Source organism: Spea bombifrons, chromosome 6, assembly GCF_027358695.1.
Source record: "Spea bombifrons isolate aSpeBom1 chromosome 6, aSpeBom1.2.pri, whole genome shotgun sequence".
Classification (NCBI taxonomy): domain Eukaryota; kingdom Metazoa; phylum Chordata; class Amphibia; order Anura; family Pelobatidae; genus Spea; species Spea bombifrons.
In genome coordinates, this window is record NC_071092.1 from 24,293,512 (window position 1) to 24,306,459 (window position 12,948).

A 12,948-nucleotide genomic window follows, 5' to 3' on the forward strand; every position below is an offset into this window, starting at 1 on the left:
CAGCCGCACATGTGCTTCACTTTTGGTCGCACTTTTCCTTAACCAACCAGTTTCAGAGTAACAAAGGAATTGTCGGTATTCACAACTGCTATGGCGATGGTGATTGGACGACTTCACTGCCGGAAGTGACGTGAAAGAACAACGCCGGATGTGCATCTCTCTTTTCCTCCTCCTCTGCTCTTGCTGTGTGCTGTTGTTACCGGTGGACGATCTCCGGTTTGTGCTGCAGCATCATGTCTTTTCCTACCGAAGAATATGATGCGAGTGTGAGTAGTTGAACTATTATAAAGATGTTGTGATTGCTTTCGAGCCCATTTTAGACGCAAAATTATGTTCCTTTAGTGGATATGAATGATCGGCAGAAGCGATGGGTTGGCTTCTGGGAAATTTGCAGTATAACAATATCTCAGCTGAACATCTGGCAAAAAGAGCTCTATAATAAGCGATCAACTCAGTTTATGGGAGGTTTGGTGTATATCGAGGACGCAAGATAAAAAAAAACATTGTGGGGGGGCCCTGCCGTGTGTATATTCTATAAGCGTCCCAGTTGAAATACGCATCTGGCGACCATTTCTAGAGTCTCACTTTATGCCAAACCATTTCTTCAGATCAATAGTTCTGTTTTGTCTATAAATACACATGTATGTAAATGCAGATGTGGATTTATACCCAAAGGTAGCATTAAAGATTTTTTTTTAAAGAAAAATAAGTTTTTAAATAAACTGTAGTGCACTTACACTGTAGTTTGTAGTTTGTTAAAATGCCTGATAGATTTGTATAAGGGATTTAACTATGCTGTGTTCTTTGTAGACTTCTTACGATCCATATACTTACCAGGCGGACTATGACATGCACACAGGTATGTCTCAGGTTTTTAATACATTTAAGTTGCGTCCAATTATTTTCCTTAGTTGGTGTTTAAGGTGATCTTGTTCGTAGTGTGTTCTGTTATTTTAGTATATTTTATTTAAGGACCCCAATGGGCTGTTCAAGCAACTTACTATGTTTCCCAAGTGAAATGTTGGTATCGAGCAGGATTGGCAGATATCTGAAAATTGGGGTGACAAAAGGAGTCTGTTGCCATGGAAACTGAGAGGCTATTGAGTGTTTTATTTCTTAGAGATTACACTTTCAGTGGAAATAAGAAAATGGCAAATCTGTTAAACATGGCGGCTCAATCTGTGGTAGTTTTAAAATACAAGATTCCTTTTCACTCGCTTTGGGTAAAGATCTGGCCTTCCATGTAAGAAAAAAACTATTCTCTTTTTTTTTTCTTTTTTTTTTGTCAATTCTCAGTTTATTGAAACAGAAATAAAGTCAACACAAAAAACTATTCACTCTTAAGCCCTATAGCGAGTCTCATTGAAATGACTTATTCCTTTTTTGAAGGCGACCCCAAGCAAGATCTAGCATATGAGCGTCAATATGAGCAGCAGACTTACCAAGTCATACCTGAAGTGATTAAGAACTTCATTCAGTACTTCCATAAGACCGTCTCTGACCTCATTGACCAGAAGGTATACGAGCTGCAGGCTAGCAGAGTGTCCAGTGATTTGATTGACCAGAAGGTCTACGAGATTCAAGACATCTATGAGAACAGGTGAGTGTTATAGCCCCGATCTTCATAATTGACACACATTCCAGCTGCATTCATTCATCCAAAAATCCTTATGTTGAAAAATAAGTTTGTGGGAGTCAGTGTAGATGAGGAAATAGAAGGGAGTAGAGTGACTATCTATATACTGACAATTTGGAAAAACTACTCTATATATACTAATACACTTTAGACATGCACACGTGTGTAATCTAACTGTTGTGTGTGCGTACTATGTTTTGTTAAAATCGACCACTAACAAAAACAAACTTTCTACAGCTGGACTAAACTGACCGAGCGTTTCTTCAAAAATTCTCCCTGGCCTGAGGCAGAAGCCATTGCCCCACAGGTTGGAAATGGTGAGTTGAGTTCCATAGAGGTCATAACAGGGTAAAAGTGAACCCATTTAGGAGACAACATGGGGCTTTAATCAGTCTACACCCATTCTGGGCAGTCATCTGATGCTAGCTAAGAAAGGAGGTAACGGGTAGAAAATGATCGGCCAATTAATCGGTCGGGTCCCTGTTGGGAAATATTTGGTGCTCCCTTAAGTGCATGAACTCTGCTGTGTTCTTTAACTCATGGAAGCCTCTTGGTGTCATGTACTCAATAACTGAGTCAAGGGTGCTCGGATACTGCGCACACGCACTAAAAGCTTAGACTTTCGTCCAGTTTATTCTCCTTGGTTGCCGACATCAGCAGTGGGGGAGGGATGTGGCCTCTTTAACATCACCAGCCATCTGGTCACTACTAGGTGACTAGACTTCCCCTTAACTGAGACATTAAGTTTATACAACCGGCTGCATCACAATTATTCAATTAATTTATATATTTGTTTAAATAAATCATCTGGTAATCCAACAATACAAACAATGCTTATATGAACCGGGAATATAAGGGGATTGCATTGCATGATGTGTCCAATCATTACAGGGTTACTGAAAATATGAAGTGTAAATGTGTTTTTAGAAGCAGTACTTTCTCTGATTATTTCCAGATGCCGTGTTCCTGATCCTGTACAAAGAACTTTACTACAGGCACATATATGCAAAAGTCAGCGTAAGTATCCGAAGCGGTAGATACATTTGGAAATTATTTTGAGTGTTTGTTGAGCCCGGGTTAACTTGTTAATATCTTTATAGATATATGGGTTTATAGCTCCATACATGTCATGTAGACATCTCTCCAAACCGCTGTTGTAAAGAAATCTAGGTCCGTGTTGAAAAATTAAGAAATAAAGATGTATTTTCCAAGTAAACATTCACACGCGTGTATATCTCCAAAATGTGTTATTTTTTTTGAGGGGAAAAAAACATGAAATTTGACTGCAGATAAGAACTATTCAGCCCATCTTGTCACCCCACTTTCTTGTCACCCCATTTTCCTGAGACAAGACCCGGATCTTAATCAGTCCTTCATCTTGTATTAGATTCGGGATAACTTTTACTCTTATCCTGTGCGTTTAAATTCCATTTGCAGTATTAGCCTCTACCATATCTGGTGTGATATTGATTTATCTACTAACCTCTCCATGAAGTAAAACTTCCTTACATTAAAACAATTCGGAAACATTTGTTGTCAGAGGCCCACATTCACCCTTTTTTCCACTTAATTCTCGTTCCCGCTTAATTCTGTCTCCTACCTTCTCTGCCTCCGTGACTAGCAGCTCCGCTTCTTCTCTACTTCATCTTTTTGTTCTTCTTTCTTCGTCCGCATCTCTGCAGACATGACCCCCCCACTGAACTTCTGCAAATGTTTTTAGTTTTTTTATTTATTTATAGGGTGGACCAACGCTGGAGCAGCGCTTTGAGTCTTATTATAATTACTGCAACCTGTTTAATTACATCCTCAGTAAGTATACAAGATATACGTGTGTAGGGTTTTTGCCAAACTTTACACAGTCAAGCTGCATCAAGGGGCCACAGTTTGATTACAGACAAGTTAACTTGCTATCTCTGTATGTGGAGGGATCATGGCGTTTGTGGGGTTTTTTTTGGTAGGTTAGCGTGTTTACAAAAACCATGTAGTCTGGCACCTGGCCGACAGGAGTCCACTTGCTCGTATATGTATATAATATGTATTGTAATGTGTTTTCAGATGCAGATGGCCCAGCTCCCCTTGAACTACCGAACCAGTGGCTATGGGATATCATTGATGAATTTATATATCAGGTATGTGAAGTACTCTTTACCTTGTTTTGTATTGGAGCTACCTCACTAGCCTACATCATTAATCACACTACCTATGTTGTAACCCATCACATCTTTTGTTCTCTTCTTGTCGCAGTTCCAGTCCTTCAGTCAGTACCGGTGCAAAACGGCTAAGAAGTCAGAAGAGGAGATTGAGTTTCTGCGCTCCAATCCTAAAATCTGGAATGTGCACAGCGTTCTTAATGTTCTACACTCTCTGGTGGACAAATCCAACATCAACCGCCAGCTGGAGGTTTACACTAGTGGAGGTTAGACAGATTAAACATTCTAGATTTTTATTTATTTATTTTTTTTTTACACACAATCTTGTAACATTTTGTATATAGATTTTAGTTTTTTTGCCAGAGTTTCTGGCATTGTCTTTATGTAGCCCCTTGCAATTACTTGTCTGCCCCACGACCAGTAACTTTGATTTTAAGTGTCCATACCATCAAGGGTCAGGTCACCCATTTTTTGGCATCTACATATACTGATGTATACATGGTCTGTGTAGCTATCCAGAGATGAGTGACCTCGCTCTTGAAGATGGAACCTGTGTGATGCATGGATCCTTAAATTGAAATTGTCACTTTTTCCCCATATCTATTTTACAGTTCTTCAGGCTTAATAAGCAGATTCACATAACCAATACATACTTAATAATAAAATGAGTCGGGGTCTGCATGATTATTCCTTTCCCCTGAAGCACTAGCTCTCCTTAAGTTTCTGATTATTGCTTTGTTCATTCAGACTACTTGTCACGCAGACCGGTGTTTTTGCTGGAGTGTGGCTTCTGTTCATATGGCTTCCAGCAGACAGATCTGCATGGATACTGGAAAGTGTATAAGTTAATGGCTGTCTGTTTCAGGGGATCCTGAGAGTGTAGCTGGGGAATATGGACGTCACTCCCTCTACAAGATGCTTGGATACTTCAGCCTGGTTGGTCTGCTGCGACTGCACTCATTGCTTGGTGATTACTACCAAGCTATCAAGGTGCTGGAGAACATAGAGCTCAATAAAAAGGTATGGTGTTTTATCTTGCCTTGCTATAAGGTGGTGGTGGGGGGGCACAGCTCTAGCCCATAATCAGAATCTTGAGCACAAGCATCTCGTTTAAAAAGTTATTAAACTGATTGTTTTCAGACAAAGGTTACGCAGAATTCAAGTAGTGTATTTTTCCGTGCCTGTGCAAAGGACTTCTCCAACTATTAGCAGATCTACCAGTCATGGTGTATTAAGTGTGTTCATGTTGTTCCTAAACAGAGCATGTACTCCCGGGTTCCCGAGTGCCAGGTCACTACCTACTACTACGTGGGCTTTGCATACCTAATGATGCGAAGATATCAGGACGCTATACGTGTGTTTGCCAACATCCTGCTGTATATCCAGAGAACAAAAAGCATGTTCCAAAGGACTACATACAAATATGAGATGGTGAGAACCTCGCTGTTAGTGATTAGAAAAACCCTACTTTTCTCTCCATTTTAGATTTCTTTCACTACTGTTCGGTTTCCTCTCCGTTGCAGGGGAGGGCCAAGACTGTCTGACACCCTGTATCCCCAGTATCTAATACACACTCACACTAACACACTATGCACTTTTACCTTGCGTGGATGCTGTCTTCATAGCAACTTGTACTGACCCTTTTCTCCATTCTCCCAATTTCTCCTAGATTAACAAGCAGAACGAGCAGATGCATGGTCTTCTGGCCATAGCGCTCACCATGTACCCGATGAGAATTGATGAAAGCATCCACACTCAGCTGAGAGAGAAATATGGCGACAAGATGCTACGGATGCAGAAAGGGTAAGGGAATGGTGGCCATCACGCATGATTTTCAGCTGTTCTGAATGATATAATTTGATAACAAGACTATTGGGTTTTGTATCTTAGTGTTGTCTGAGCGTTCTGCTAAAGTGTAACTGGATAACTTAGTATGTGTGTTTGTATAGACCTAGAATTGAGTTATCGCCAGTGTTCCCTCTAAGCTTTGTGCGCACGCACATAGCTTTTTTTAGAGAGTGCACACGTGCAAAAAACATTTTTTTTTATACTTTATGCGGCGCAGATATTGTGCGCACAAAATTTTGGCTCTGGGATTTTTGCACAAGAGAAACTGGTTATCGCCATGACAACTAAACACTTACGTTTACTTAAATTTATACTGGCATATGGATAGTTTGGGGGTTTTAGTTTGCTCCATAACGTAAACTTCTGTTTTTATGTGTCCAATTTTCAGTGTTAATGCGCTTTTTATTAGTTCTACTCGCTTTTGTACAGAGGCATTTCTTATTTACGCAGTGCTTCATGCAGTAGATATATATTCAAGGGGTACGACAAAACTAGAATTGACAAACTACGTCAAACGGATACATTAAAGAGGATCCCGCTTACAATCTAGGAGTGGGGGATAGAGAAACATAGGATATGGGGGAGAGAGCACGGGAGAAACATGTGGAGGGTCAGGAGAGTCGTCCAGACGTAGCGGACAAAGGTGTAGAACAATTTAGCCAATTGAGGATAGTCGGTGGTGAAGAGATAAGAAATTTAAGTATAAATGGGTCAGGTGAAAAAGCGCACTCGCTCACGTTCGCTCTCCCTCGGAAAGTAGGAAGGAGTACAGAATTGTGGAAAGATGGAGGAATGCATTCCAGGCTTTGAGAGGCTGTAGTAGAGTGTTACGTATAATGTTACAGAGGCAATAAGAGGGCAGATATGGGGTTATTGGAACAGAAAAAGAAAAAAAAAATCTAAGCGAACACTGGAATGGCATAAATAGGCCAAATAACAGAACCGTTACAGATGAATGTGGAGATCTCCTGATCCGATCCGTATACCTTTCTTTGCAGCGGTGTAGGTGTTTGCTTGGGGTTCAGCTGCAGGGTTGTTGCGGGAAGATGGAGGAAAGTGTTGCAGGTTTATTGGATAATGTGTACATATTTTACTTTTATTGCCTCCTTAACGTATAGCTAAAACTTTCAATTTTTTTCCTAATATTTCCAGTATGGAATCTGAATGTCGGCACCTTGCCCTCAGTGTTAGTGTGTCGGATATTTTATGATAGAAAACATGTATTCCATATATTCTGTACTTTACATGAACACAAAATGGAGTCAGAGCCGTTTTATTTTACTTAATTATGTAGTGATTATTTCTTTTTGTCCTTGTTCCCTCTATAATTGAGAACAAAGGAGTATTCATGTATAATGATGTTTCAGCGTATATATGATACAATTAATGTTATCTTCCATGAGAAAGTTAAGGAGTAGACACTGCATATCTTTAGAAATGTAACTTGGAATGGGGGATACATGGGAAGACTACCAAGACCTGAGTTACTATCTAGGAAGTAACATTTGGCGATTAGGGTGACCAAGGATAAATTCCAAACACATATGTAATGGTTTTAAGTTAATTTTTAAACCAGAGCGTCTCTCACAGGTAAATTAAGAAATTACAACGGTGTAAATATGAGTAGAAATCCTAATTATAATGGGTAAAACCCACCGTTATGATTGGAGAATTCCAATCAAGAGGTGGAGGCTTTGATAATAAGCCCTGTCTTTAAAAGCTTATGTCTTTAATAAAAAAAAAACCTTAAGATCGCACCCTGAAATGGACAGACCCTGACGGACTGATTCACCAAATTTACCCCAGAGAATTGAAATCTGAAGATTCTGGCACCATATTTCACTCTTGGAGTTACTTGAGTTCTAACCTATATAACTGGTAGAAAGTTATATTCTTTTCCACTTAATTTCTTGCCAATGAACCTGGATTAATTTCTACAAGGATCGGTGGGACAACAGCAACAAGTGGTGGTAATTATAATTGTTTTATTATTCTGAATAGAGATGAATTTTGTCTTCTTCGTATAGAATTCCCTGTTTCTGGGAAGTAGTATATTGCATTATTGTATATGACGGCTTGTGAGACTGCATCTTATAACCCGTGATAATAACAATAATGAAAAGGTATTTTTACCTATAGATGAAGTTTGACATTATTTGCATCTATTAGGAACTTCACAAATACTTTGAGACACAATTAAATTATTTTTAATTTGTTATATTAGTTGAACTAATATTAGAGAGATAGTGATATCTTTATTACTGCCCTGATTACTATCAATTTTTGGTTGCTGAGTGGGATGGAAATTAATTGTGTGTTAGACTCAAAGTACCAATTCATATTGATAACTATCGATAATATACTGTATTTGAATTGATTCATTTTTTGACATGTTTTAAGAACTTTGTGTTTTATATTATGCACTGTTTGACTCATATATAGATTTTATAAATTGTATTTACAATAAATATTTTTGATTGATTATTATTGTGATATATATCTGATTTGAATTATAATTTCGGCGATCTGAAAGGATTTAGGATCGGAGATAAAATATAGGGTATCTCCTTAAATTCATATTGTGGATGTGGTACTACAATATTTGATAGCGTCGTTATTTTGCGTATGTGATAAAATATTGGTTTTGCCTATTTTGTCTCATTAATATCCCTAACAAGTGCTAATGTGGTCATATCTGTTACAGGGGGAATTGCTCAGGTTATTTTTCTTCACTGACCTTCAAACTCGTGCCTATGATACCCTCGAAGCTATACTTTCTCTTGTTTTATTATAGATGTCTGCTATATTCCACCTCCTGTTGGACATAAGTGTCCACCTGCCACATGGAATCACAATGATGGTGCCTTGATGTAGTTTTTTACAGGAGCGAGGTGGACCTGCTCAGCCTGTTCTCAGTCCTCCTCTTATGTGGCCAGTAGTTTTGTCTTGCACCATAAATTCTTTGGATTGCAGAGATTTTTTTCTCCCAATCTGGGAGTGAAAGCTGCTAGCTTGAGTCTGTTGCACGCAGTAAAGTCGGTGTCATTGCATCACAACTCCAGAAGCGGGCCGGAGCTATTAAATTTCCAGTATAACTGACTATTAAAATGACTTGGCTATTGCTTGCGAGTAGCCATGACCCCCCCACCATCTCATTACAGATCAGGATTAAAGTTGCCCGGACTGGTGCCCTTTTGCCCTTCAGATACATATAAATGTCAGCTCCTGACTAAAGCTTGCTATTGTGTTTTAAGGCTTATGAGGAGAGGCTGTAGCAGAATTTGGAGATTTTATTTTTAAAATGTAATAACCAGGTACATCCTTAAGTAAATGGTGGATATAACACACTGAAGGGAACTCATCCATTTTAAATCAGCAGCTAAATTTTACTACCGTCTTCCCCTCTTGTTTTTCTATAGCGATGCTCAGATCTACGAGGAGCTGTTCAATTACGCCTGTCCCAAGTTCCTGTCCCCAGTGGTCCCAAATTATGAAAATGTTCATCCCAACTACCACAAGGAACCTTACCTGCAGCAACTCAAAGTTTTTCTGGATGAAGTTCAACAGCAGGCCCAGCTTTCCACCATCCGCAGGTGAGCGGCGATCCACATCTACCAAATAGTTTGATGTTCTTCCTTGTTGCAAACATTAAACCCGATTTGTGTTCCAGCTTCTTGAAACTCTACACAACTATGCCAGTGGCCAAACTGGCCGGGTTCTTGGATCTGCCTGAGCAAGAGTTCCGGATTCAACTGCTGGTCTTCAAACACAAGATGAAGAACTTGGTCTGGACCAGTGGAATCTCTGCTCTGGAGGGTGAATTCCAGTCTGCTTCAGAAGTAGATTTCTACATAGATAAGGTGACTCATTGTGATATTTCTTATAATGGACAAAATGATCTTTCAGTTTTCATGTACGTTAATTGAGGAAAACCTACAAAATACCAACATCTGATATGTAGAACTTTAAGTTTTTAGTTGTGATTTAGATGGCATTTTTCATGTCTAGAAAATAATTCAGTATAAGGAATAGCTAAAAAACCCAGTTGATTTGAAGACGTTGGTGATGCTTAGACATTGTATATAAACTTTACCGAAAACTAGGGCTGCAACAACTAATCGATAATGAAAATCGTTGCCAACGAATTTCATTATCGATTAGTTGAATCGATTTTTATAAATTTATAAAATAAGGGTTTTTTCAGCGCAAATGCTCTGAAAGATATCCCTCGTTTTATAATCCATTTAGTCCGACTCACAGCTGCAGCTCCTACTTACAGTTCCTCCCTGCAGTCACTGCCGATTGGCCCACCCACTTCTTTCTTCCAGTCCCTCCCTGCAGTCACTGGCAATTGGCTGCAAGGAGGGACAGGGAGAAAGGGGCGGGCCAAAGTGCCGATTGGCCCCGCCTATTTCCTATACTGACCAAGCAGCTCAAGAACTCATCAGAAAAATGTATATTTGGGCTGCTGAAAGTTTAGGGTTAATTTACGGGCAGTTATAGTTAGTGTGGTGTTTAGGGTTAATTGTGGTTGATGGGGTGTTTAGGGTTAATTTAGGGGCAGTTGTGGTTGATGGGGTGTTTAGGGTTAATTTAGGGGCAGTTTTGGTTGATGGGGTATTCAGGGTTAATTTAGGGGCAGTTGTGGTTAATGGGGTCTTCTCTTCAGGGTTAATTTAATGCTGAGGGTTAATTTAAGGTGCAGTTAGAGGTAAAGGGGGGCAAACTGAGGGGAATCTAAATCCTGGGGCAGTGAAGATTAACCCTGTATTTATTTATAAAAGTATTGTCTGCAAATCTGAGTGCACTATGGCATATCGGGGGGGTATAAAGCATACCTTGGGAGGACGGAGTGACATATCTGGGGGTATATGGCATATAGGGTATGTAAGGCATATGTGCGGAGGGCAGCGTGGCATATCTGGCAGGCAGTGTGGCAAGCCCCTGGGCTCAAGTGTGCATAACTGGGGGGGGGGCAGGCTGGGAAATAAAAACAAGAAATGCATTTTTATCAAATTTTTTTTTTTATTCTGCTGTTTGTTTTTTACGTCCTACGTTACTTTTATTAAATTATTTTAAATTTAATTTTTTTTTTAATCCGATTAATTGTAATAATCGGCCAACTAATCGATTATGAAAATAATCGTTAGTTGCAACCCTACAGAAAACGCCAGCATGTTTTTGTTGCCCCATAAATGCCTAGAGGTGTTTGACAACAGATACTAGAATATCAAGTGTGGCATAATTTTACCCCCGTTTGTGTAGTTTGTGTAGCACATCTATATCATAACAGGCAATCAGTGTTTACGTGACAAAAGTCTAATTATTAACCTGTTTTGGTTTCTTAGCAATTAAACTATTGTGGCATTGCTTGGCCCTAACCTGAAAAGTTCCCCGGTTTTTAGTAATTTCAATCTGGTAGAAGGTATATTTAATTAAAGATAGCAGATTCCAGAACATCTGAAATCCTATGTTTGTAGTTCCATTGCACACTGAGTTTTACATCAGATTGTTTTTGTTTGTTTTTGCATTTAGGTAACTGTGTAACACAATGTTATCTGACTGTATTTAGAGTGTCAACAAATCGCATCAATAGAGTTTGTGAGGAAATTGGACCGGCCATTGTCTTAATCCATTAACCGTAACATGAATAAAAACAATCTCTGCACTCTGTTATAAAGACAATTGGGTTGCGAGAGAAAAGACAGACGGCCACCATTTATATGTAATGTCTTAACAGCTATTCCTGCGGTGGACCCATAAAAAATGCAAATCCTCAATTGCACTGAAGGAATTTGATGCAGAATAAGTACACAAAGAATGTCTGATTCCTTGCCCTCTGTTAGGCGAGTTAGTGTCACCAGTTTTATTATGAAGCATTGTCTTTCACTGGGAAATTTCTTCGTTGGTAACCATCTTATTACAGAATGATAAAAGTTAAAATAGCCATTACCTGACCATTGTATAGGTGTTTAAAGCTGGTCCAATGATTGACAACTTTAGATTTCTCTCTTTCAGGACATGATTCACATTGCTGATACCAAAGTAGCTCGGCGGTATGGGGACTTCTTCATTCGACAAATCCACAAATTTGAGGAGGTGAGGGTCAAGTAGTGACAAGTCAAATGGCTTAGAGCTCTCACTTTGGATGTTTGTTCTCCTTGTTTGTAAATCAGTTTGATAGTAGCTTAGTTTTGTAGATGGCAATAATAAATTCCTCTATACCTGGTATGCGTGTAATCAGAGAAACTTGTGCCCATTTGTTTTCAGACAAATTTCATTTCCCGTCCTCTCTGTTTAGACGAAATTCAAAGTGCTTTTCCCATTCGGAAACGAAATTCTCACCCACACGCTTTGTCTCCCTACATTCTATGTCTCTGCTTCATGTTCTCCTTTATTTTTTTTCCTGTCTTCTCTGGTGATCTGTGTCTCCAGTGTTGGCCTGGCCTGGTGTAATAGTTCCGTGTGGGTGGAGCCTTGGCACCCAACCTCTACCCTGATTGGAGGAATAGGGGGAGGCTGTCTCTGTGGTGTCCTGAGGCTCCACCTCTACCCTGATTGGAGGAATAGGGGGAGGCTGTCTCTGTGGTGTCCTGAGGCTCCACCCTATCGTGGAAGTACTACACAAGGCCAGAATAATGCAGACTGATCTACGGAGAGAATAATTTCTATATTGTGACAGAAAAAAATGGCAAAATGTAAACAAAAATTTCCGAGCTCTCTGCTTTGTTTTAGTTTGCTTTGTTGGGGCCCCTCCACATTTTGTGACAAAATTGGCATATGCAAGCCTACTTGATGCTGTTGCTTTGATTTGTAGTTTGTGTGCATATCTCATGAAAAGATTAAATAAAGTGGAAGAATCCTGAAAGATTTGCTTTGCTTATAACTGTTCCTGTTCTTCACAGTTGAATAAGACCCTCAAGAAGATGAGCCAGAAACCTTGAAGGCAGCAGCATTGAATAATATTTTATAAGAGCGGAAGGTGAATTTAAAGCGGTCAGCATCGGAGAGCCGATATCCAGAGACCTGAAAAACCTTTTAATAAAAATTAGCAAAATACCAAGAAACAGTGTGTTTGTTTTTTGTGCGTCAGCTATTACATACACTTACTTCTCCATTTATTACTGAAACAAAACTGCAGGACAAGCGTGACAAACATTTCGTGGGGAAACCTATTCCTTACCAGTCTTGGAATCAGGACCCGGGTCGCTGTAAAATAATGAATCTCAGGAGTTTCTTTTTGTTTGCCCTTGAGCGCTTGAGATATAGCCAAGGACTCCAGGACTGAAGCATTCATACTGATGTTCCTCAATC

General features: G+C 39.5%; 1 protein-coding gene across 1 annotated transcript; it reads left to right on the forward strand.

Moving 5' to 3' along the window:
- The first annotated feature begins 159 nt into the window (after positions 1–159).
- On the forward strand, positions 160–12,701 carry EIF3L (eukaryotic translation initiation factor 3 subunit L). The gene is made up of 15 exons (XM_053469259.1): positions 160–266; positions 811–859; positions 1,390–1,600; positions 1,874–1,953; positions 2,592–2,653; positions 3,376–3,445; positions 3,692–3,765; positions 3,881–4,052; positions 4,652–4,806; positions 5,047–5,217; positions 5,456–5,589; positions 9,054–9,227; positions 9,305–9,494; positions 11,653–11,733; positions 12,540–12,701. Exons 1-15 carry the CDS (start codon positions 234–236, stop codon positions 12,576–12,578), a joined length of 1,695 nt encoding a protein of 564 aa, XP_053325234.1. The 5' UTR covers positions 160–233; the 3' UTR covers positions 12,579–12,701.
- The last annotated feature ends 247 nt before the right edge of the window (positions 12,702–12,948 follow it).

What these genes read in the sequence shown, in the direction of transcription:
- EIF3L (XM_053469259.1), top strand. Translation starts at nt 234, where the DNA reads ATGTCTTTTCCTACCGAAGAATATGATGCGAGT. An exon ending in ACATATATGCAAAAGTCAGC is followed by an intron (nt 2,654 to 3,375) that starts GTAAGTATCCGA and finishes ATTTATTTATAG; the next exon opens with GGTGGACCAACGCTGGAGCA. An exon ending in TAGATTTCTACATAGATAAG is followed by an intron (nt 9,495 to 11,652) that starts GTGACTCATTGT and finishes TCTCTCTTTCAG; the next exon opens with GACATGATTCACATTGCTGA.